Source organism: Mytilus trossulus, chromosome 7, assembly GCF_036588685.1.
Source record: "Mytilus trossulus isolate FHL-02 chromosome 7, PNRI_Mtr1.1.1.hap1, whole genome shotgun sequence".
NCBI lineage: Eukaryota > Metazoa > Mollusca > Bivalvia > Mytilida > Mytilidae > Mytilus > Mytilus trossulus.
In genome coordinates, this window is record NC_086379.1 from 32,307,191 (window position 1) to 32,332,286 (window position 25,096).

At 32.9% G+C, this 25,096-nt stretch overlaps 1 protein-coding gene across 2 annotated transcripts in view; it reads left to right on the forward strand.

Annotated features, from left to right (window-relative positions):
- LOC134724953 (crossover junction endonuclease EME1-like) overlaps positions 1-24,781 on the forward strand; it is a 52,006-nt gene extending 27,225 nt beyond the window's left edge. For both annotated transcript variants that reach the window (XM_063588368.1, XM_063588367.1), the window contains exons 9-11: positions 11,845-12,028; positions 12,609-12,665; positions 24,629-24,781. In XM_063588368.1, coding sequence (XP_063444438.1) covers positions 11,845-12,028; positions 12,609-12,665; positions 24,629-24,739 — 352 coding nt within the window. In that variant the 3' untranslated portion in view covers positions 24,740-24,781. The remainder of the gene's footprint in view (positions 1-11,844; positions 12,029-12,608; positions 12,666-24,628) is intronic.
- The last annotated feature ends 315 nt before the right edge of the window (positions 24,782-25,096 follow it).

Below are 25,096 nucleotides of genomic sequence, written 5' to 3' on the forward strand. Positions count from 1 at the left end.
TTTCTATACTAAAATTTTGAAGAAGAAAAAATGGATAGAGAAAAATAAAAGAAAAAAATCAAAAGTTGTCAAAAAAGTAACCAAAAAAAAAATCTAACAAAAAACAAATACAACAATGTACAAGTTTGAAATTTTTAGGAAAAAAAAAAGAAGAATTGGTCATCTGTGGTTTGCTCTATATATTACTGTCTTTATAAGGTTTCTGATTCAAGAAATATGGAAAGTAAAGAGCCAGATTTATAGGTTTTCATTAGCAAATTTAAAAACAAAAGTCTCATGTATTTGTGTGATTGTTCTTAGCTGAAACACAGAAAGTGCCAGCTATTCCATTCTCTCTCAAACTGTTCTTGTTTTTGTTTGTAAATAGCTACAGTTTTAGACAGTTAAGCTGCCTTATGCGAGCACCCTGGGTTTGTTTGCTACCCGATAAATGCTGAAATACGTGCCATTTTTATCATCTAGCTGGCTACTATATTATTTATAACTTATTGGACAGTTTTTTCATACTTTTCATTCTGGATTACAAAAAATATGACCAGAAAAACCTTTAATGATGGTCGATTTTCCCAAAAGTTTTGAAGTTGCACATAGGAAGTAGAGCACATTAGGAATCCTTATGTTAGTTTATTATCCCCTGAGCTTTTGGCTAAGATGTCAATTAACAAATATATGAAATATTTAATTTCCAAAAATCTCTAAAGACAAGTAGTTAAGATTTCCCAAATTGCAAAAGTCGTAGGAATATTGTTTGTCGTCAATACGTAGTCAACTACGTATATACGTCAGTAGTTCAACTGATCATGCTGTTGGCGGCAATTTTGAAGACGAAATTTTCGTATCTTTTCAATTTGGACGCAGGGGTTCAAATTAGCGGTGGTCAGAGGTCTGCGACCTTCCACTTTTGCAGTCGGACTTTCTACTTGGTTACTAGCTACGCCCGACATGCCCGACGGACCTTGAAAGAAAATAAAAAAATGACTTTGCAAACATTTTTACCAAAGTTTCCTATTAATAAACGACCTTAAACTTATTTTCATCATTACTTTTCATGACAGCGATGTTCAATTTGTTCACCCGCTAGCTTTATACAGAAAATCGCCAATAAATAATGTGTAAATCCGAGTAAAATCGTATCTCACTATCTGTCAAAAACAACATTGAAAACAAAATGGCTGCCGCGAGTTACAATACCGGATTGTAATATTATATATTCCGATTTCGGAAGCGGATAAGGGTAATCCCAGGTTTTTGCTATTTTAATACTTAAAAAAAACCAGACAGGTGGCAAAATACATCTATCATGGTAAATAAATATAAACACTAGAATTAAAAACCAAAAGATATATGTAAAGAAAGAAAAAGCAGAAAATATTTTGTACATCAATTTTAATGTCAAAATCCAATACAATGTGACAGCTGGGAACAGTTTATCTAACAATATATATGTTCCTGGTAACAGTATATTTTTTTTTTATCAGTGATAAATGTTGGTAATGCATGTTTAAAAAAAAATGTACTGCAATTTCAAGGGGTATTTTTTTCTTCTCAATTTTGATTGGTCAGTTAAAATAGCTGGAAGTTATATAAAAAAAAGATGTGGTATGATTGCCAATGAGACAACTATTCACAAGAGACCAAAATGACCAAAACTTGGTAATGGTCAAGATCCCCACCCCCAAACCATATATATTCGTGTATGGGACAATATTACAAATCATATAAAATATAGGTGGAGTTCGTGGGGCCACTCTACCCCTTTCTGTTTGAGAATTTATAACGGTCAAGATCCACAATCTTAAACAATATATATTTATGTATCGGACAATATTACAAATCAAATGAATTACAAGGGGTCCCTATGGTCACTGTACACCCTCCTGTTTGAGAACTTGGAAAAATTCAAGATCATTACCCCTTCACCATATATACTCATGTATAAACTATATAACAAATCAAATGTAATATAGGGGAAGTCCCTGTGGTCACCCTACCCCTCATGTTTATGAACTTTGAAACAGTTGGGATCCCCAACTCTAAATTAAATGAAATATAGGGGGAGTCCCTGCAGTCACCTGATTGAGAAATTGGAAACAGTCGAGATCCCTACCTTTAAATTAAACCATATATATATTCATGTATGAGAACTAATCAAATGAAATATAGGGAGAGTCCTTAGGGTCACCCTACCCACTCCTGTTTGATAACTTAGAAACAGATGAGATCCCTACCCCTCAACCATATATACAGTCCGCCAAAAGTTAAGCACCACCGAAATATAACTGACAATATTTTCATAACTATTGCGAAAAAAATATTAATGTTTGGTGTTATGAATTACCTTCAACATACCCTAAGAAAATCCATTACAACCAAAAAGATTGAACTCCGATAAAGCAGTCAAGCAACCTCTTATCAAAGGTCATCTGCGCGTTTACAAATACACTGTTTCTCCAGGCGGTCGTGTTAGTGTTCGTACATTGGTCAGTCGACTTCTCAGAGGCATTTGAAGAGCAAGTCTTGGTGTATAGAGACCTGTACTAACAGGTAGGCACTCTACCGTCAGGTTTTAATGGGATAATGACTTTCTTTGCTTGAACATAAGAAGCTGAGAAAACACTCATTGTTCAGATGGTAGTCAGTTTCTTTTCCTGCCAGTAGACGCCATAATACGAATTTCGCGGGAAAAAAACTGCCTGTGACCAAAAACAATGTTTGCACAAGGACTGCATTCAGTGCTGGTGATGTTCCAGTACGAGGTTGCTTCTTATACCCTTATAAGCTGGGTACGCATAGTCTGCAGGGTTACAAAAACCGACAGACATACAGAGAGTTGGTGCCTTAAAACATTGTAGTCCCTCATTTTAATAATCCCCCACTTGCGTCAACATTGCCAAGACCCTTGTACATGGACGACAACGTTAGACCACACAGGGCAAGGATTTTAACCCTAGTCCAAAGGGCAGCAAGCCATTTACACTTTTTTTTAGCCTTCAATGTCCCCATACATAAACCCTATCAAACATGTCTGAGATGCCATTGGTGGAAATCTCAATCAAAGAGATCCACCTTCACAATAATTTGTCGATTAAAAGTGGTATTTGTTGTTTAATGCAACAAATTGTCCTAAACTAAAGCTTGGAGGCTTGCACCGAGAATGACACGTCGTGTATTGAAACTGTACCGAAAGTGAGGTTGTTACACATGCTATTGACTCAAATATTGACATTAAATTTACCCAACATACAAAAGCTTATGTGTATAAAATTTTAATAACATTGGGTGATCAATTCTTGTAAAAAAATCAAATCACAGTGAAACTTAAATTCTGTTTCTGAATTGTGTAAACGGAAAACCTACATGCATAGAACCTTCATAAGTGACTAAAATTACATGTCTGGTTTGTTTATGGTATACATTAGCAAAATTGCTATATGATTGATTTCTTTTTTCCGTGGAATAATTGTTTTTTTTAATTTGAAAAAAAGTCTATGCAATAAAATTAGGTGGTGCTTAACTTTTGGCGGACTGTATATAATCATGTATTGCTTTGTTTGAATTTGTTTGTTAGCTTTTTGGTCATGAATGTTTGTCTTTAATATTTAATTAACTGTGCATTTGTATTCAGATATCGCAGATCAAATTTATTCGTTCATTGTGTAATCATACTTTTTTGATTGAGTTAAGTCTGCCAATTGATATTTTATCGTGTGTTTTTCTATGTTGTGATGTTATGCTATTGTTTCAGAAAAAGGGAGAAGGTTTGGATCCATTAAAACGTTTAATCCCGCTGCAAATGTTTGCACCTGTCCTAAGTCAGGAATCTGATGTACAGTAGTTGTCGTTTGTTTATGTAATATATACGTGTTTCTCGTTTTGTTTATATAGATTATAGACCGTTGGTTTTCCCGTTTGAATGGTTTTACACTAGTAATTTTGGGGCCCTTTATAGCTTGTTGTTGGGTGTGAGCCAAGGCTCCGTGTTGAAGGCCGTTCTTTAACCTATAATGGTTTACTTTTTAAATTGTTATTTGGATGGAGAGTTGTCTCATTGGCACTCACACCACATCTTCCTATATCTATTGGACAATATAACAAATCAAATGAAATATTTGGGAAGTCACTGGGGTCCCCCACCCCCTCCTGTTTGAAAACTTGATAATGGTCGAGATCCCCACCCATAAACCATATATATTCATGTATGGGACAATATAAAAAATCAAATGAAAAATAGGGGTAGTCCCTAGGGTCACCCACATCCTCTTGTACTGTGAAAGTACTTTTGTTCGTGGGGTACCAATTTTCGTGGTTTTCGTGGATGACCTTATCCACGAATTTAAGTGTCCAACGAAATAAAACAACCATTTTCCAAATCAAGACACGGACAGATCCCCATCGGAAGGTTTGAATACTGATATGATCTAGAGAATATATTGAATGACGTCAAATCTGAGAATACTTTAATGGCAGTAACAGAACTACAACTGCATGCAAGATTATACCCATTTAATCTTTAATAACCTAAAATGTACAACTTTTGATCTTTAAATTCTCAAAAAAAATATTTTGATCGATAAAAGTCAGATTTCCGGTATTGATATGCTAGTATGATAAAGTGTTCATTTTATATCATGACTGTTCTCGTACATATGGGAAATAATAATTTCATGCTGGGCTTGATTTTGATAAGAATTATTTGACAATTCAATTTACGTTTATGGCATTTGTTTATGTAACTGTTTAAGGTGACATGTTTATGGCCTCATTTACACCTTTGATGGTCTTTAGTCCGTTGATCACTTTATCATGGGTTGATTAGTGTTATCACTACGATTTTCACGGTCAATGTTTACTTTGCAATTTCCTTCAATCCAGACTATTTGTAACCTTCTTTTCTAAATTTTTCAATTTTTTTTTCTCAAGAAAACTAAAATCCACGAATTTAAAAACCCACGAACATGTAAATTTTGCTAAAACCACGAAAATTGATACCCACGAATTAAAGTACTTTCACAGTATGTGTTTTGAGAACTTGTAAAAGATTGAGGTACCAACGCCTAAACCATATTCATTCCTGTTTGTCATATCAAAAAAGATTGAATGACATTACAAGGTCAATCTCATAGGCAACACATATGCATATCACTTTGCTAGACCCTAACACCTGTCATTTTATTCCAAACTTAGACATCATGGAATTTGGGTGAAGGTGGGAGTCATTTACATTTACAATGAACAGGTCAGTCAGACCTCACCATTGATCCCTGTAGTAGTAAACATTTGTGTCTGATTTGTGTCTCATAACTTTTTTCTGTACAACACAAACTCAGTTTTCTTTCCAGGGAAGCAAGTCCATTCATACTTTTACAAGCTCGTACTAAAGTCAACTTGAACTACTAACAGTCAACTAAGACGAACAATTACGATCAACTAGAAGAACTGCAATCTTTGCAAATTTGTACCACTGCTGACTCATGAAAGACTCATGACCATTCATGGTCATGTGCGTCGCTATTGAAAACCTTGATAAAATATGAATTATTTGCCTTAATGATTAAATCATTAAATGAACATAAATGTACAATTATATATGAATGTTTGATGTTTGTTCTATTAAATCTTTAAAAAAAAGTTGAAGCAACATTGCCACAGTTTTCATAATTATGTTTGCCTTGGTTTTTGGTTAACTGCCTACAGTGCTTACAGCGCTTTGATTTCAGTACAGTACAGATCATTTAACTTATGTTTGAGTGCCTGAAGTGATAGAACTTTTTTCAAACATCGACTTGAATAAATATAATACTTAATACAGAGCAATATCTTATTTTGTACAATACAGTTTCTAACATCAAAAATACTGAATACAAAAGTCTTACAATTATAGTTAAGTGTTACATGTAGATGAAGTCCATGTATCAAAATTTTCTAACAAAATTTGTACTTCTTCACATTCCCACAATAAGTGTATAATGGTTTCTGGTTGTATATTACACCCTCTTTGTACGAGTTTTATCTTTTCCAAAAAATAATTAGTAGTTAAAACTAAGTGGTTTATCCTGTATTGGAACCACTGTGCTCTACTATTTGTAGTAGTTTTAAATGGAAGTGTATAAATGAGTTTCATTTCATCATTAGTGATACCAAACTTTTCCATAATTTTCATTTTATTTGTTGGTTCTGTAAGATTTTTTCTCAATATGAGGTACATATCTTTTGAACCTTTTTTAAGTTTAAAAAAAATCTTAATATTATTAGGAATGCTTGGGTAACAATTCTTAATTGGAGATGTAGCATTTTTAACAAACTGTTGTGAATACTGTTTAACACATTTTATTAAGCCATAATATTTCAGAAAATCTGTACGTATTTGATACACCATCTGGAATTCAGTCAGAGAAAAAAATTCTCCAGCTTCATCTAATAAATCATTTACAATGTGTACACCTTTGTCATACCAGTCTTTGTAGAAAACAACATCATTTTCTATTTCAATTTTCTCATTAAACCATAAAGGCATATTCAAAAAATATTCCCATGTATATTCAATATTTAATGAAACAATTTCTTTCCAGGCACTCAAAAACATCTTTCCAAAATGGATTTGTGCATACATTCATACTTTTTTCTATGTTTTTGACACCTGTATTTTCTAATAAGTCAGAATCAATCCCATAGAAAGCAAGAGTTTCCTGTAATTTTTTATTACTGATCAATCTTCTAACCCATGTACATTTCTGTGATTTTATGAAAGGTTTCAAATAAATCATTTTTAGACCCCCTTCAAAATAATCTTTCACTAATGTTTCTCTCTTAACTTTACCAACTGGTTTTTGCCAAACAAAACTATAAAACAAGTTATCAAGTCTTTGAATAAATCTAGAGTCTGGATTTGGCAATGATGAAAACAGATGTATTAGCTTTGGTAATGCCAATGTTTTAACCACTGTAATACGCCCAATTGGAGTTAAGTTTCTCTTGCTCCATTGCTTTAAAAGAGATTCAATCTCCAATATTTTTTTATCATAATTTAATCGTATCATCTTTGATAAATCTACATCAAAGTCTATTCCAAGGTACGAAAAATTATGTTTACCCCATGATAAATTTAAGCTAGTACAAAGTTCATTCTGACTGTATTTCATACTGCCAATCCATACAACCTGGGTTTTACTGTAGGTAATTTTTAAACCTGAGATTTCCCAAAAATAATTAAGGTCTTTCATGCTTTCCATTAGAGATTCTTCAGATCCATCTAAAATAATAGCAGTATCATCAGCAAATTGAGACAATTTATTTTCAATACTAACAGATTTTAACCCTTTTATTTTCTTATTATTGCGAAGCTTAATACATGTAGCTAGTATTTCAGCACACAATATAAACAAATAAGGAGAAAGCGTATCGCCTTGTCTACAACCCCGTTCAATGTTAAAAAAATCTGATAAATTACCCCCTTGGTTTACAGCTGAATTAATATTAGAGTAGAAAATTCTCACCCAATTACAAATAGATTGTCCAAAATTGAAAAATTTTAATACTTCTTGTAGAAAATCCCATGATAATGAGTCAAAGGCTTTTTCTAAGTCGACAAATAGGAGAAGTCCTGGTAGGTTTTTTTCTTCTGCAATTTGCATCAAGTCATATAACAATCTTGTGTTTTCTCCTATAAATCGACCTAGTACAAAGCCAGTTTGATCAGGATCAATCAAATTTCCCAATACTTTTTTAAATCGATTAGCAATGACCCCTGATGCAATTTTGTAAGAAGTATTTAGGAGAGTAATTGGTCTCCAGTTTTTAAGAAACTGTCGTGGTTTGTCTCCTTTAGGTATACATGTAATTATACCTTGTCGCTGTGTAACAGAGAGTTGACCTTTTTCAAAACCATGATTTATGGATCTTACTACAAATGGACCAATTTTTCCCCAAAAAACTTAAAAAAATTCAGCTGTAAAACCTGATGATCCTGGACTTTTATCATTTTTCATTGCTTTTAAAACATTTGATGCCTCATGAAGACAGATTGGACCCTCAAGATCACCTGACTCCTCATTTGTTAACATTGTATTTATCAAAAACAGTATCAAAATTCTTAATCTTATCTGTAACAACATTTTTTTTTTAGTACAACTCTTGATAAAAAAAATTAACCTCTGAGAATATCTTTTTGATTATTAATCATTTCTCCATCATCTTTTTGTACTTTAGGGATAATTTTATTCGTAAAATTTCTAGATTCCAAATTACAAAAATATTTACTAGGTTTTTCACCTTCTGAGATCCATATTGCCTTGGATCTTAGTACACTCCCTCTTAATTTTTTCCCTCTAATGTCTTTAAGCTCTTGTTTTTTTCCTCAAGACTCTGAAAGTCAGTATTGCTGTTAATATTTTCTTCTGCCCTTTGAATCTCTTTTGTAAGATTTTCTTCTTTGTCTCTCTCTTTTCTTTTCTTGTAGCTACTAAATGCTATAGTTTTACCTCTTATTTCCATTAACAAGGTTTCCAAAAATAATTCATCATCGATACTTAACAAAAAATCTGAATTCATAATGTTCTGCTTTTCTGAAAGTGGTATTGCAGAATACTGATTTTTTATATCTTCAATTTTTACATTTATTGTGTCTAAATATTCTTGGTCAGATAGCAATGAATTATTAAACTTCCAGAGTCCTTTCCCCTTTTGAAATCATTAAATACTAAATGCAAAACTATGATGGAGTGATCTGATCGATAGCTTGATTCTATATATGAATCTTTTAAAGAAGGTAATAACACATCAGATATGAGAAAGAAGTCCAGCCTTGACTGTTTCAATGGTGACTTTTTTCTCAAAGTATAATGTCTTCTATCTGGATATAGTTCTCTGTATGGGTCAACCATACTTTGATTATCCATAGTTTCTAATAATTTTAACCTGGCTTTTGGATTGTTTACATGTAAGTAATTGTTAATAATCTATTTCAGGATTAAGCACAAGATTAAAATCACCACAGATTACAAAATACTGATTATCAAAATCTTCAATGATATCTGATATTTTTTCATAAAAACCTGGATCGTCCACATTTGGACCATAAATAGCAATTAAGGTTATCTTATGATTTTCAATTGTTACGTCTAATGCAAGATAATTTCCATATAAATCTTTTCTTTCTCTATGAAATTGAAACTCAAAATTATTTTTGAAAAAAATTGCTACTCCTCTGGAGTTTGATGAAAATGAGCTAAAATAGCATTTGTATCCCCATAGGTTTTCAATATCATTTTCTTGTGATGGAGTAAAATGAGTATCTTCTAAACAATATATATTACAATTTTTATCTCACAAGTAATCAAAAATATCTCTTCTTTTACCAATATCGCCTATACCCTGGCAATTTACTGACAAAATTTTAATACCTTCCATAATTCTTATACATTGTCAAATATATGATATAGAGCAAACATGGAGACCAAATATATATTAATATAAAAATTAAGACTAAAGGCTGAAAAGTAAGATAAGATACACAGTATCTTGTGTAACCAGAATTAAAAACAAAAAAATTGTCCAACATGGTCACCACTGTATTGTTACACATTTTGTGTTTTGAACCTTTTTCACTAATTATATACAGAGATTTTAAGGCTGTGTAATAAGTCTTTGTTTTAAATTGTGTAGTACACAGTTTTGTTATAAAATGATTGCCATGACTTTCTTTTTACCATATCTTAAACAGTCTTTCCCTTTGGTTACCTAAGGGAGACAACCTATATATTGTTATATACACATATTGCATATTTTATGTGAAAATAGTCTTATTTTAAATCAATCTAGCGTTTTAGATAAAATATTGGTTTCAAATTAAACACAAAATATCTTTATAAGTATATAGACATGATATAATAGGAATAAACAACCAAAAAAAACATATGATAATGATATGACATATTTAAGACAAAAATGTACTATTGAAATGTTTATATCAATAGTTTCACTGTTAAAGTTGAAGATATATCTAACTTTCACCATTGTCGTTGTTCACATCTTTGGTTCTTTCATATTGAATTTTGTAGCTTAAAAATAATTTGGAGACCATCTTTTGTTTTCCCAAATACAGATCCATTGTAATAGTATGCTACATATATGTCTTTATGGTGTTGTAGTCCCTTCAGTAGATCTCTATTTTTGATGGTAATGTCATCATACAATTTCACATGGTTCTTCATTTGTTTCTTTTTTCTCATAATTGCTGTTTTTACCTCACTATTCATTACTTTAACAATCACTGGTGGTACTCCAGATTTGTAAGACCTCAGCCTGTGTATTGCCACTATATCTCTCTTTTCCAGCTTTAAATCTAGGTCATCTTTCACTGTTTTCAAAAAAGACTCTAAGATTATCATCATTTTCTGTCTGGAAGTTTACCATCTTGATGTTAAATTTTCGAGAATATTGCTCGTTGTAATTAGCCATTGACAATGCTGAATATGATTTGTTCATAGTATCCTCCATTTCTATTGTTAAACTATTTTATCTAGTATTTTGTTCCTCTAACTGACTACTTAAAGTACTATTTTGGGATTTCAATAGCTGAATTTCTGTGTTTTGTTTATTAATTATTTCTGTTACTTTGTCATTGACTTCTTTTTTAATCTCATTCTTTGAGTTCCTAAAAGTTTTTCTACAATATTTGTAACAATCTGTTCCAAGGCTTTTGTTAAATCATCTTTCTTTATGTTATCCTTCAAAGCACTTTTTTATTTCCCCAAGGTCTTTACTAATACCACTAACATCTGAGCTGAGATTCATACTATTGTCACTTACTTCACTCTTCTCAACATCAGACAATGTTCTTTTAGCTTGTTTTGAGGCCTTCTCACCAGAGTTTACCTTTCCTTCTTTGTGGTCTTTATTTTCTTTAGTATCTTTGTTGGTTAAATCCCTCCTTGGGGCAAGAAGTGTTTGTACTGGTTTATTTAAGTTTTTACCCAAATTGTCTCTAGGCATATTGACTCTATGAACAGTTTTTACAATCCTTTATTTTCACACAGAAAAACACTAAAAAAGCACATATAAATCCAAATGCAGAATTCTAAACAATAATACAACTAAATCCTGAATCCTTGTATGTAGAGGATCATAAATATGTAATTTTCCAATAGCAACAATGCATAGAATCACTTAAAAAACACCAAAATTGAGGAGCTGAAATTAATGTGTCACACTCTTGGCAGCCATGTTTTGTTTTGCATGTATTTTTCTTATTGAACAAAATACTGTATCATTTTGCTTTTTAAGGCTGTAATGCATTTAAAACTCTTCAACTTAACAAAATGTGGTTGAACCAATTACACCACCCTTATTATAAAGAGCATGTCAATCACAATACAGAATCATCTAGGTCTTGTTGGAAGTCTTTGAATTCCCCTAAACAAAAGAAGAGTTCTGCTTGAATTTATAATTCATTTCATCCAATAGATAAATTATGTATTCTATTGACAAATGTACTCACTTTTTACAATCAATCCCAGACCATACACCATGGAACCCTTTACACATTTTTACTCCAAATTGTCCACTAGATATATATATTTCTATCTGATCAGGTTCCCATCTTTAAGAAAGAAATCTTTACTACTATATTGGTTCTATGAATTACTAATCAAATGTCAGTGGTTTACAAACACATAGTTACATGGTTTCATCTAGGCATCTTGATTAAAGAAGAAATTGATAGAGTAGAATTTAGGTTAAGTAAAGAAGGTCCTCCAAGGTGACCATTTAAGTGGTGAGTGATAATAAAGTATTTAATAGCATTATTCATAAAAAAAAAATTCTTCACATATAAAATTTCTTTTACAGGAAAGATAGACTTAACTCCATATTTTCCTTTCATGAAGATGGGTCCACTGGTGTCAAGGTAGATAAATCTGGTCAAGGTTTACTGAAGGTCTGGAAGCAGCAGCTTCTGCAATTCAAAAATGTTAGTCCTGATATGGCAGAGGCTATTATTGCTGAATACCCATCTCCACAATTGCTTATGAAGGTAACAGTTACTTTTCCTCAATTATCTTTATCCTTAATATATCAGTATTTTAAATACTCGGTGAAATATACTTTAAGCTAAATATAATTTTATGCCCCACCTAACTTTAAAATCAGTTTTTGGTCAAGGTGGTTTTTGATGAAGTTGAAGTCCAATCAAATGAAACTAAGTACAAATACCCCTATGATATGATCTTCCTTACCGTTATATTTATGCCAAATTAGAGTTTTTATCCCAATTTCATGGTCCACTGAACACAGAAAAAATTAGAATAGTGGGGCATCTGTGTACTATTAACACATTCTTGTTTTGAATTTTTCAATGGCTGTCTATAAGATGGTTCAATCAATATGATTTATTAAAAAAGATTTTTGGTATTTGATTATCTCCCCATGGAAACTTATTGACCAAATGAAATAACCCTATTTAGTTGGGTTAGTTTTCATCATACATTTTTAATCAATTTTCCAGAATTCAAAATTATTCCAGATTCAAATAACTTCTTGTTTGTAACAATCAAGTCACTGTAAATCAGATGTCACATTCCGCTATCTTTAAGAATATTTTACTTTTGTTGTAGGCTTACTCTATGTGTTCTTCACAAGAAGAGGGAGTTAAAGTCTTAGATAATATTGTGGTAAATATCTTTGAATGAATGTTATTACCTGGCAACTTTCTTAATTTTAGATGTGTACTACACGATTTTGACCCTTTGGCACAATTGTGATCATGATAAAAGATCTAAAACACGATTTTGTGAAAATCTATACAAAAAATTTGATTGTTCCCGATTTTGAACTGTGTCTAAGGAAAGACAATCGTTGTACAGCCAACCAAATTCTGTGTTTCTCGTGATCAAATTAATGAGCCAATCAAAAACGTTTTCTCTCAAGATTATTCTAGCATGCTAAATTTTGAACTTGTGTTGTATTCCTCAGTGTGTTAGTCAGAATTGTAAAATCATGAACATAGCAGGTGATTTTTCACCTTCAATGAGGTTCTTACACAGATTAATAATAAAAGCATGTCTGATTTACAATTTGCAATAATGCAGTACTACCATAAAGATAATAAATAGCAGTTTATTCACTAATTTATTGATATTATACTTGCTGAAACATTTGTTATTTATGTATTCAATTAAATTATCAAATCATTTAAAGTACAATGTACGATTCTTTATTTTTCACAAGGACCAAACAAACAGGTCCCCCCCCACCCCACACGTGTGGTATCCCTTAAATGGGGGACTGTCCCTAAGACAAGGGCTTATTTTACTACATGTATTGTAAATAATAAATTTATACTTTTTAACTTAAAAATGGAAAACCTGTTGGTGACCTTCTGCTGTTGTTTTTTCTATGGTCGGGTTGTTGTCTCTTTGACACATTCCCCATTTCCATTCTCAATTTTATAAAAATTCATTATAATTTATATTTGGAACAACTCTTCTATTAACTGAATTGTTTTGAATAATAAAGAAGTTAAAGTCCAAGAACACTTCAAAATTATTGTACATGTGTTGACCATATAATACCAGATAGATGTATAGTTCTTTGGGAAAAGATTTCTACAAATAGTATGAATATGTGCTCATTTGTACTTAAAAAGTGGGTTTTAATGTCCTTACATGAAGGGGTTACCCTATGTGTTGTTCCCAACCTGATAAAGGTCCTTCTTTGTGCATAATTTGAAATTGGAAAAGTCAACAATCATGTAATATCCTTACACATGAAAATAAATCCTGGGCTTATAGCTACATGTTTATCTTTTCTACTGATATGATAACTAGGATCATGCAAACAAACTTAATAAAAAGTCTGAAAGCTCATCTTTCAAATATGACACTTTTTCTAGACCACAAAACAGCACATGCAAAATACATCGCAAAGAATTGTAACCTTTGAAATTGTTGTTGCGCATTAAAACACCCATGGGCACTTTCAAAAGTTGGCAGGTATGCTTTTACAATGTATTGTATATGAGAGAAAGAAAATGTTGGGTACATGTCAATGAGGCAGCAACCCAATGACAACAAATAACTAAATGACATTTTTAAGGGTGCCATTCAGTCTTCAACAATAGACAATATGTGTATGTCTATGTGATATGTTCAGCTATTAATTTTCCCAAGCCTTAATTAGTATAATGAATGAATTAATATGAAACTATCAAAAGAATTGCCCTCAAAACAAGATTCTTCAGAGACTAAGTTCAGAGCTTAATAAAAACAGCCACTGCATGATCTGTAAAAAAACAATCCTTCGTTATGATGTGCCTTGTGTGAGCTTTTCTCATCACTTGTCCTATGTTGTCATTGTCCGTCATTATTAACTGTTTATACAAACTTCAAAGGTGTTTGTATCCTGCTATCTCATATTGTATTTTCTTGTAGTGACTTACTTGACTTAATCCACTTCGTCCCAAGGGGGACATAGGGCGACTACAGTTTCTCTCCATTTCTTCCTGTCCATGGCTATTCGTTTTGTTTCTTTCCAGGTCATCCCAATTTTACTCAGCTCGGTTGTTAGTCCCCTTCGCCAGGTGTTTTTTGGCCTTCCCCTTTTTCGATGTCCTTGGGGGTTCCATTCAAGGGCTTGCTTAGTAATGTGCGTGTCTTTCTTTCTTAGGGTATGCCCGATCCACTTCCACTTTCTTGCTCTTATGGTCTGGGTTGTTGGCTGTTGTTTGGTTCTTCTCCATAGCTCATTGTTGGATATTTTGTTTGGCCATCTGATGTTGAGGATGTTTCTCAAACATTTATTGACAAAAGTCTGGATAGATTTGATGGATGCAGCTGTTTCTCACCAGGTTTCTGATCCGTATAAGAGTACAGATTTGACATTGGTGGTAAATATCCTTAACTTAGTGCTAGTTCTTAGAGCATTACTCCTCCAAACAGGTTTAAGCATGGAAAATACCTGTTGTGCTTTCTTTTTTCTTGCCGATATGTCTTCCCCTGTGCCTCCTGTTGTACTGACAATACTTCCCAGATAGGTGAATTGTTGAACATCTTCAACAGTAGAATCGTCGATCTTAAGACAATCTTGCTGGTTTGTATTTAGCCTCATTGATTTAGTTTTCTGTGCGTTGATGTATAGGCCTGTTTGTTTTGCTACTGTTTCAAGACTTTTGGTCTGATGTTGTGCATCTTGAAAGCGATGGGATAGTGCACAGATGTCATCAGCAAATTCGAGATCTTCAAGTTGTGTTGTGAGGGTCCATCCAATGCCTTTTGGATCTTTGTAGGCTGATTTACCAACCCAGTCAACTACTATTAGGAAAAGAAGAGGAGAGAGAAGACAACCTTGACGTACCCCAGTTGTAACAGGGAATGATTCGGTCATAGTTCCACCATGTATAACTTGACAGGAAAATTGGTCGTAAAGCAGTTTTATCATTTTGATGATCTTTTGCGGGATTCCATAGTGTGCCAGAATGTCCCATAAAACCTGATGGTCAATGCTATCAAAAGCTCTCTGGAAATCTACAAAATTTAGGTAAAGTGTCGTCTGCCATTCTATTGTCTGTTCAATAATAATTCTCAATGTGGCTATTTGGTCTACACATGATCTTTCTTGTCTAAAGCCAGCTTGTTCATCTCTAAGTATCTTGTCCACTTCATTTTTCATTCTGTTAAGGATGGTGCTGCAGAGCAGTTTACTAGGTATGGACAATAAAATGATACCTCTCCAGTTTTTGCAAAGCGACTTGTTGCCTTTCTTAGGGATTTTTACCAAAAGTCCTTTACTCCAATCATCTGGTATTTCTTCTTCTTCCCAGATCTTATTCAGAAGTTGTAACAGGTGTATCATCCAAGATTTTTATAGCTTCTGGTGGTATGTTATCAATGCCGCCTGCTTTTCCATTTTTATACGACCGCAAATTTTGAAAAAATTTTCGTCGTATATTGCTATCACTTTGGCGTCGTCGTCGTCATCGTCGTCGTCGTCCGAATACTTTTAGTTTTCGCACTCTAACTTTAGTAAAAGTGAATAGAAATCTATGAAATTTTAACACAAGGTTTATGACCATAAAAGGAAGGCTGGTATTGATTTTGGGAGTTTTGGTCCCAACAGTTTAGGAATTAGGGGCCAAAAAAGGGCCCAAATAAGCATTATTTTTGGTTTTCGCACAATTACTTTAGTTAAAGTTAATAGAAATCAATGAAATTTAAACACAATGTTTATGACCACAAAAGGAAGGTTGGGATTGATTTTGGGAGTTTCGGTCCCAACAGTTTAGGAATTAGGGGCCAAAAAGGGACCCAAATAAGCATTTTTCTTGGTTTTCGCACCATAGCGTTAGTATAAGTAAATAGAAATCTATGAAATTTAAACACAAGGTTTATGACTATAAAAGGAAGGTTAGTATTGATTTTGGAAGTTTTGGTCCCAACAGTTTAGGAAAAAGGGGCCCAAAGGGTCCAAAATTAAACTTTGTTTGATTTCATCAAAATTGAATAATTGGGGTTCTTTAATATGCGGAATCTAACTGTGTATGTAGATTCTTAATTTTTGGTCCCGTTTTCAAATTGGTCTACATTAAGGTCCAAAGGGTCCAAAATTAAACTTAGTTTGATTTTAACAAAAATTGAAACCTTGGGGTTCTTTGATATGCTGAATCTAAAAATGTACTTAGATTTTTGATTATTGGCCCAGTTTTCAAGTTGGCCCAAATCTGGGTCCAAAATTAAACATTGTTTGATTTCATCAAAAATTGAATAATTGGGGTTCTTTGATATGCCAAATCTAACTGTGTATGTAGATTCTTATTTTTTGGTCCAGTTTTAAAATTGGTCTAAATTAAAGTGCAAAGGGTCCAAAATTAAACTAAGTTTGATTTTAACAAAAATTAAATTCTTGGGCCTCTTTGATATGCTGAATCTAAACATGTACTTAGATTTTTGATTATGGGCCCAGTTTTCAAGTTGGTCCAAATCAGGATCTAAAATTATTATATTAAGTATTGTGCAATAGCAAGTCTTTTCAATTGCACAGTATTGTGCAATGGCAAGAAATATCTAATTTCACAATATTGTGAAATAGCAAATTTTTTTTTAATTAAGAGTTATCTTTCTTTGTCCAGAATCAACTTAAATCTTTGTTATATACAATATACAATGTATATTCACTTTTTACTACCAACTGATAAATTTAAATAATCTTTACCATTCAGTGATAACAAGCAGTTTTTTTACATCATGTATTTAAATGAGTAGTAATTGTTGCAAACTCCATTAGAATATTTTAATTGAAATTAGTTTTGGAATAAGGGAAAGGGGGATGTGAATAAAAAATTGGGTTAAATTTTTCTCATTTGAAATTTCATAAATAAAAAGAAAATTTCTTCAAACATTTTTTTGAGAGGATTAATATTCAACAGCATAGTGAATTGCTCTAAGAGAAAACAAAAATTTTAAGTTCATTTGAATACATTCATTCTGTGTCAGAAACCTATGCTGTGTCAACTATTTAATCACAATCCAAATTTAGAGCGGAATCCAGCTTGAATGTTGTGTCCATACTTGCCCCAACCGTTCAGGGTTCAACCTCTGCGGTCGTATAAAGCTACGCCCTGCGGAGCATCTGGTTTAGACTTTTGATAGCTTTGTTGATTTCAGTTTTTGTTATTTTGCTGGTTTTGATGTTTAATATTGGACCATTTTGTAATTCAGGTGGATCTGTAGGTGGGGGCCTGTTGAGAACCTGCTCGAAATGTTCTTTCCACCTTTCAAGTTGATCTTCCAGTTTAGTGAGGGTATTGTTGTTTATATCTTTGATGGGTGTATCTGAAGTTGGTGGTTTACCGCTTAATTGCTTTGTAATGTTGTATAGGGTTTTGGTGTCTCCCTTGCTACAGGCGGCTTCTGCTTCTTTGGCTAGTTGTTCTACAAAGTTCCTTTTATCTTGTTTGCAACTTTTCTTCACCTCTTTATCTTTATTGCTGTACTGTTCTTGTGTCTGCTTTTTCTGCTGTCTAGTTATAGCGGTTAGAACTTTTTCTTTCACTTGTCTTCTTTCGTTGACAATTTTCCAGGTATTTTCTGACATCCATTGCTTGCGGTTTTGTTGGAGATAGCCGACAGTTTTTTTTTTTTTTTTTTTTTTTTTTTTTTTTTTTTTTTTTTATATTTAACATATTTTATTAATAATCACCTGTTACATCAACCCTCAGTTGCCCAGGGAACAACTAAGGGGGCCCCATTTTTACAGACTCATTTGTCGGGGAAAAAGCAAATGAGAAAAAAAAACTCCCACTATAATTTATTAGCATCCACCTTTATAAATATTATCTATCCTTGTACAAATGTACCTGTACATGTAGTCCTTATCGATCTATATATCTATACCTCTCACCATATATAATTATTTGAATAAAGTATGTTTTTATCATTATTTATTTCTCACAAAGGCTACCTGTATTTATTAAGCAGTTTCAATTTTATCGTACATCACGTCTTTTGTTATGTTAATTTCAATTACATTAAATTTCTGGTCGAGTGATCATTTACCACGTGCGATTTGTTAAAGGGATACATGTGTAGTTCATTCATAAATAAAATGGATTAATGATTTTGATTCCCAATAAGGATTAATTTCAAAGATATGGTGAGTAAATATTTGTTTATAATATGATACATCATGTCTTGTTACAATTAGATGATATACATGAATACATACACAACAGAAATAATAACATGTAGGGAGTTGAGAGCAGTGTACATATTATTGTTCAATCAGTATCAAAGAGGTCATTACACTGACCTGACCACGCAAAATATATATTTATATACAAAAAATGTCACACATAGTGGAAAAGGCTTCTATCTTCGTATTCGTTTTAAGATATTTGTGCAAAAACTGCATTTCATGTTTTATCATATTTAAAATCATCGCTTTACTTATCCCTTTCTTTTGATATTTTGCGATATTTCTAGTTTTCCAGATAACCCATTTCGTGATTATAAGCACCGTATCTAAAATTTGGGTATAGGATGCATCTGCATTAATGACCCCAAAAATTATACTTATTTCCGATTTTTGTAATTTTTGGATATTTAATTTTGAACAAAATTCCCTTATTTTCTCAAAAATTTCCCGCCAAACGTGTTCCACCAGTTTACAATAAATAAAAAGATGAAATAGTGATTCTTTTTCATTGCAAAAGTGACACTTCCCGTTTGAGCGATTCATTTTTTGTAATTTTTCTTCAGTGTAAATTATATTATGTAGTAACTTCCATTGAAATTGTTTAATTTTCCTGTTAGCTAAATTGTTATTCAAAGTTTCCCAAATGTAATCCCATGGTAGTTCCTTCCCAAAATGTAAATTCCACTTCAACTGACTATTTGGAGCTGTTTTATTCTCATAAAAGTATCTAATATCTTTAAGGCATAATTTTTTGGCATCAACGACAACTCCATTTTTTATAAATTGACAAGAATTTATTATTTTTATAGGTCTATCAGAATGACTTTGTATGCTAGAATCCGTTTTTAAAACGTCAATTTGTTGAGGTGTTAACGAAGATTTAATGCGACTATATTGTGCAATCCAATTCCTTTTATCTTTAAGACTTTTAAAAATATCAAAAGAAGTTTTAAAGGATTTATTGTTTAAGTCCCATATATCTTCAATTTTTTTTATTCCACTGGAGGCAAAGTTTGCTCAATATAATGCATTTCCTTGAACTTAAATTTACAATTGCCGAAAATATTTTCTTCTAAAAGGTCCTCTTTCGTGACCGATTTTTGGATTTTCTGTAAGTCGGTCCAGGAAATTAAGAGTTCTTTATAATATTTGGACATTTGTATTTGCCTAAAACATGTAGTGTCCGAACAAGAACATATAAAAAAATCTGTATCATATTTTTCGTCTAGTGACGTTAACCAGTATTTTCCTATTGCATTCCATTTTTGTGTTTTTGAGTTGACAATACTGTACATACTTTTCACTTGTTTTGATTTAATAAAGTCTCTTAAGTTTATCATTCCTATCCCCCCTTTTTCTTTCGGTAAACAGCACACTGTTCTAGCGATTTGGTTTGTTTTCCCATCCCATATAAAGGACCATATAATATTATTTATTTGTTTTTTGTATATATCCGGGATACCTCTCATTTCAATTTCATATCCAATGACGGACAGTACAAAGGATTTAATAATTAAAACTTTTCCCGTAAATGTGAGATCTCTTGATTTCCAAACTTCCATACAGCTTTTTATTTTATTTATTTTTTCTAACCAAATTTGATCCAAGTCCACCCCGTATCCATGTAGTACCCCTAGTGCTTTCACAGGACGCTTAGACCATTTAATTTTGTTAAATTTTGGTTTTTTATTTCGCCACTTGCCTAAGTACATGCCAACTGTCTTATCCATATTCATTTTAGCCCCCGAAGCATTTTCGTACAGTTTTAAAGTTTTAAATGTTTCTTCGATAGACTCCTCGCTTTTATTAAAGAGTTGAGTATCGTCAGCAAACATATTTAGCTTTTTTTCAATAAAGTCCCCAGTTCTAGTAGGAAGTTTTATTCCTTTTATATTAGGGTTGTTTCTAATTGATGCTGCAAGTGGTTCTGCTTGCAGGATATATAACATCGGGGCTATTGGGCATCCTTGACGAATTGAACGGGTTATTCCTACGAATCTAGACGTAAACCCATTCGTATGAATGCACGTCTTAGCGTTAATGAAAAGCATTTTTACCCAACTCCTGAATTTTTCCCCAAACCCAAATTTTAATAAGCAAAAATCGATCCATTCCCATTCCGCCCTATCAAATGCTTTTTGTTGATCTAAAAATAATATCGCACCCTCCCCAACTCACAAAAATCTATAACATCTTGTAATAATCTATTGCCTTGAAAAATGTTGCGCCCTTTGACAAACCCTTTTTGATCGAAATCAATTATTTGCGGTAATACATTTTTTAACCTTTCCGCGAGTACTTTTGAAATAATTTTATAATCCGTGTTCAAAAGCGTTATAGGACGCCAATTTTTTATGTCTTCTCTCTCCCCAGACTTAAACATAAGCGTTATCATACCTCTGTATTGGGATTCACAGAGCAAATTGTTGTCAAAAATTTCTTTAATAACCGCCCCGAAGTCGTCGCTTATCAAATACCAATACGTTTTGTAAAATTCATTCACAATTCCGTCTTCCCCAGGGGATTTATCGAGTTTCAAAATTTTAACGGCCTTACTTATTTCATCTAAAGATATTTCCATTTCACACATTTTTTTATTTTCCTCACTTAGTTTATGATCTATATTTTGTAATAGATTTTCTGCAGCATCCCTATCCCACCCCTCGGATGTAAATAATTGTTTGTAAAAAGACACTTGTTCTTCTAGGATAGATTCTATATCGTCCTTATACCTTCCGTCTGAACCTTTTATTCTAGTCCATAATTTTTCAGCACCCCTCTTTTTTTCGAGTTTAAAGAAGTACCCTGTTGATTTTTCGCCTTTCTCGTACCAGTTAACCTTAGACCTAATTCTGGCTGCTTCAGCTTTTGGGGCATAATAATCTTTAATTTTTATTTTCAAATTATTTAATTCGTTTTCATTTTTGATAGGATGGGTTCCCGTAATATTATCTAACCTTTTTTCCCACTCCCTTACTTGTTTTTCTGTTATGTTTAATTGCTTTGCAAATTCTATGGTTATACTTTTTATCTTTATCTTAGTTTCCTCCCACCATTCTAGATTATTTTCGAACTGATTTTTTTTTAATTTCCAGTTCCCCCAAAAACTTTCGAACGTATTTCTAAATAAATCCGATTGAATAACTGATGAGTTCATTTTCCACGTTCCGGGACCGCGATCCGGTTCATTTGTTTTTAATTTCATGAACACACCATCATGGTCACTGAACGGAAAATAAACTAGTTTTACCTGTTGTGATTTATTTTGAAGCTCACTACTTATAAATATATAATCAATTCGTGACCTTGAATTACCCCGGCAAAAAGTATATTGCCGACAGTTTCTTCACATGCTTGAACAATAGAATCTCTGGTCATTTCCCATGCTGTGTTGATGCTAGTTTCTTCATCATGTAGATTTTCAAGTACACCAAATTTGTTTTGCAGCAGAATGTGGTAGTCTTGAACAACTTTAGGGTCTTTGAAAAGATCAACATTAAATTTCTTCCTCCTGGATTTTGCTTTTTTTGTTGAAAGTAGTTTTAGTTGTATCTTTGCAATGATTAGGTGGTGATCTGATGCTATATCTGCTTGTTTCGTACATCTTGTAGAGATGACCTCCATCTTTGGGATATAACAATATGGTCTATTTGATTTTCTGTCACTCCATTCAACGAAACCCAAGTAACTTTGTGACAGTTTTTATGGGGGAAGAGTGTGCCACCTATTACTAGACTGTTTACAGCACAAAAATCAGCAAAGATTTCACCGTTCTCGTTCATTTCACCGATTCCATTTGGTCCCATTTCTCTTTCTCTCCCTGTCCTGTCCTTACCCACTTTTGCATTGAGGTCTCCTAGTAGCATGAGGATGTCTAGTTTAGGCACAGAATTTACAGTGGTTTGCAGAGAGTTGTAAAAGTCATCTTTCTCTTCTTCATCTGCATTATTTGTTGGTGAGTAAACCTGGATTATGGTTGTTTTCTGAAATTTTGTGTCAAACCTGGCAGTGATTATTCTAGAAGACACAGGATTCCATTCTAAGAGAGACTGCTTTGCCTTTTTAGTAAGCATAAATCCAACACCTTTGTCATGAGTGTCAGTGGCGTTTTTGTTACCAGAGTGGATGATGGTATGACCAGTGTTTAACGTTTTCATGCCAGATGTATTCCATCTTACTTCACTGAGTCCTAAAATTTCAATACTGTATCTGTCCATTTCTTTGGCTGTCTGCAAGCTCTTTCCACTTTGATACAGTGTTCGTACATTCCAAGTCCCAATTTTAGTTGGATACTTAGGTGAGAACAACTTCATCGGCCTTCACGTCATATGTTGTCCTGTCCTCTTGGTTTTGATTTTGTGTTTACCTCTATCTCAAGCCGTTGACGAGTAAGAGGGTTTTCTTCTGTAGTCATTTCTGTAACGTAATATTTTTTACAAGTTAGGGGTGTTGGCCCTAAGCTAAACCTTCTACGTGAAGGGTCGGCTTGTTCTGTAGGGGTTTTCCATCCCTTAGACGATTGCTGTTGCTAACGAGTTCCATCTACCCAGATTTTCTGTTTGGATTAACTTCCATAGCCTTCGACTATTCCCAAGTCACCCACATTTAACCCATAGCTGGGGCAAGGTTGATGAGAGCCAGGGCGTGGTGGATGTTAAGTCTATGACCACACCACACTAGACGCATATCACCACCCTGTGTGCAAACACACCAATGCACAAGTGCTCTATTGTATTTCCTTGTAAACTCTTATTATATATTTCTTGTAGTCTTATATGGAAATATTATTTCTGTAGTTTCAGTAGGAGGTTGTGTAATGTTTTGTTTGTGTAATCTTTGTTTGTGTTACTGTTGAGGAACCTGATGTTGTTACTTTGTATCTGATCCATCCTTTAAGATGGCAGTCAGAGGTGCTTTTATTTTAGCATAGGACCCTATGGGAAATACATACAAATGTCTTCTTATAGAGAACCACTAAATGGAATGAAATAAAAGATGTCTTTTTAAAGGCATGAATGTTCCTTATGAGGTGCTGACCAAGTTATGCAACTTTGTAGGGGATTCATCATCTAAGATGGCTGCCAGTGGGAACTTTGTATATCATAGGACCCTAAGGACAATACCTGCAAATATCTTCTTTTAGAGAACCACTTTATGGAATGAAATAAAACTTGGCATGAATGTTCCTTATGGGATGCTGACCAATTGTGTAACTTGTAGGCGATCAATCATCCAAGATGGTCTGCAAAAGGTGGAGATTTCCTTTAACATAGAACCCTATAGGAAATACATATGAATGTCTTCTATATCGACAGATGGCTTTAATTGACAGATAACAAAGTCTTTATTTTTACCAATAAGAGCAATTGCTTAAATATTAAATAACAGTGTTGATAGACCAAATCTTTGTATATATATGAAAGAATTTAGTAAAGGTTTAAAGTAATTTGGTAACAAATCTCTAACTTAAAAATATACTAGTAATACATAGATTATGCTCAGTTCAGTCAGTTTGATAGGAAACCTTGTGATAAGTCGATGACATTTTGTAGAAAGTTGCATATCTTTCTAGCTATTTTGAGACTCTGCATGGTACATGGTCCAGTGACTTTGAATCAATTAGCCATTTTCAATGTTAAGTTTTCATCATAAGACAGACTTACAAAAGACAACAATATTTTCTATCAAGTTACATTGCTGTCTCTACATTTAAGTTTGTCAACTATTTCTAGGCCCTGAATATCCACAGGATCACGGTTCAGCAACTTAAAATCATTAATCAATGTTGCTGTTTTTCTGAATTTATGTAGACAGACTAGACATATCTCTGTGTCAATGGTTTATTAATTTAAATATATATTAAAATCCTTTGTGTGTAATATAATCGGAAAAGAAGTAAATGTCTTAATGATTAAAATGATTTATCATTTATCCTTGTATTTGACAGGTGAGGAGAGGAGCAGGAGTACTAGAAACCAGTAGACGTATTGGAAAGGAGATGTCTAGAAGATTTTATTTGTTTTTCACTAATATCGATCCAAGCTGTGCCATCAAATAACAATTATAACAATCAATTTTTTAAAGTGCCAAATAAATATGAAAAAAAGTGTTCTCTTTTGTATCATTTGGTTTAAATGCATGATAAATAAAATACTGTAAATTCAGAAATTATTGCGAGGTTTTTATTATTGCAAAAAATGCAACAGAGTTGTAAATGCAATAATTTAAAATCGCATTTTAAAATATTTTATATAAATTAAACAAGAGTTTTCGTAACATCGTAAAAATTAAAATCGCATTTAAGTCTCAAATGACAAAATCGCAATAATAAATGCACGCAATAATTTCTGAATTTACAGTACCGTTATTGATAATGGATCATATATTACAAAGATCAATCAGAGACCGCTTCTGG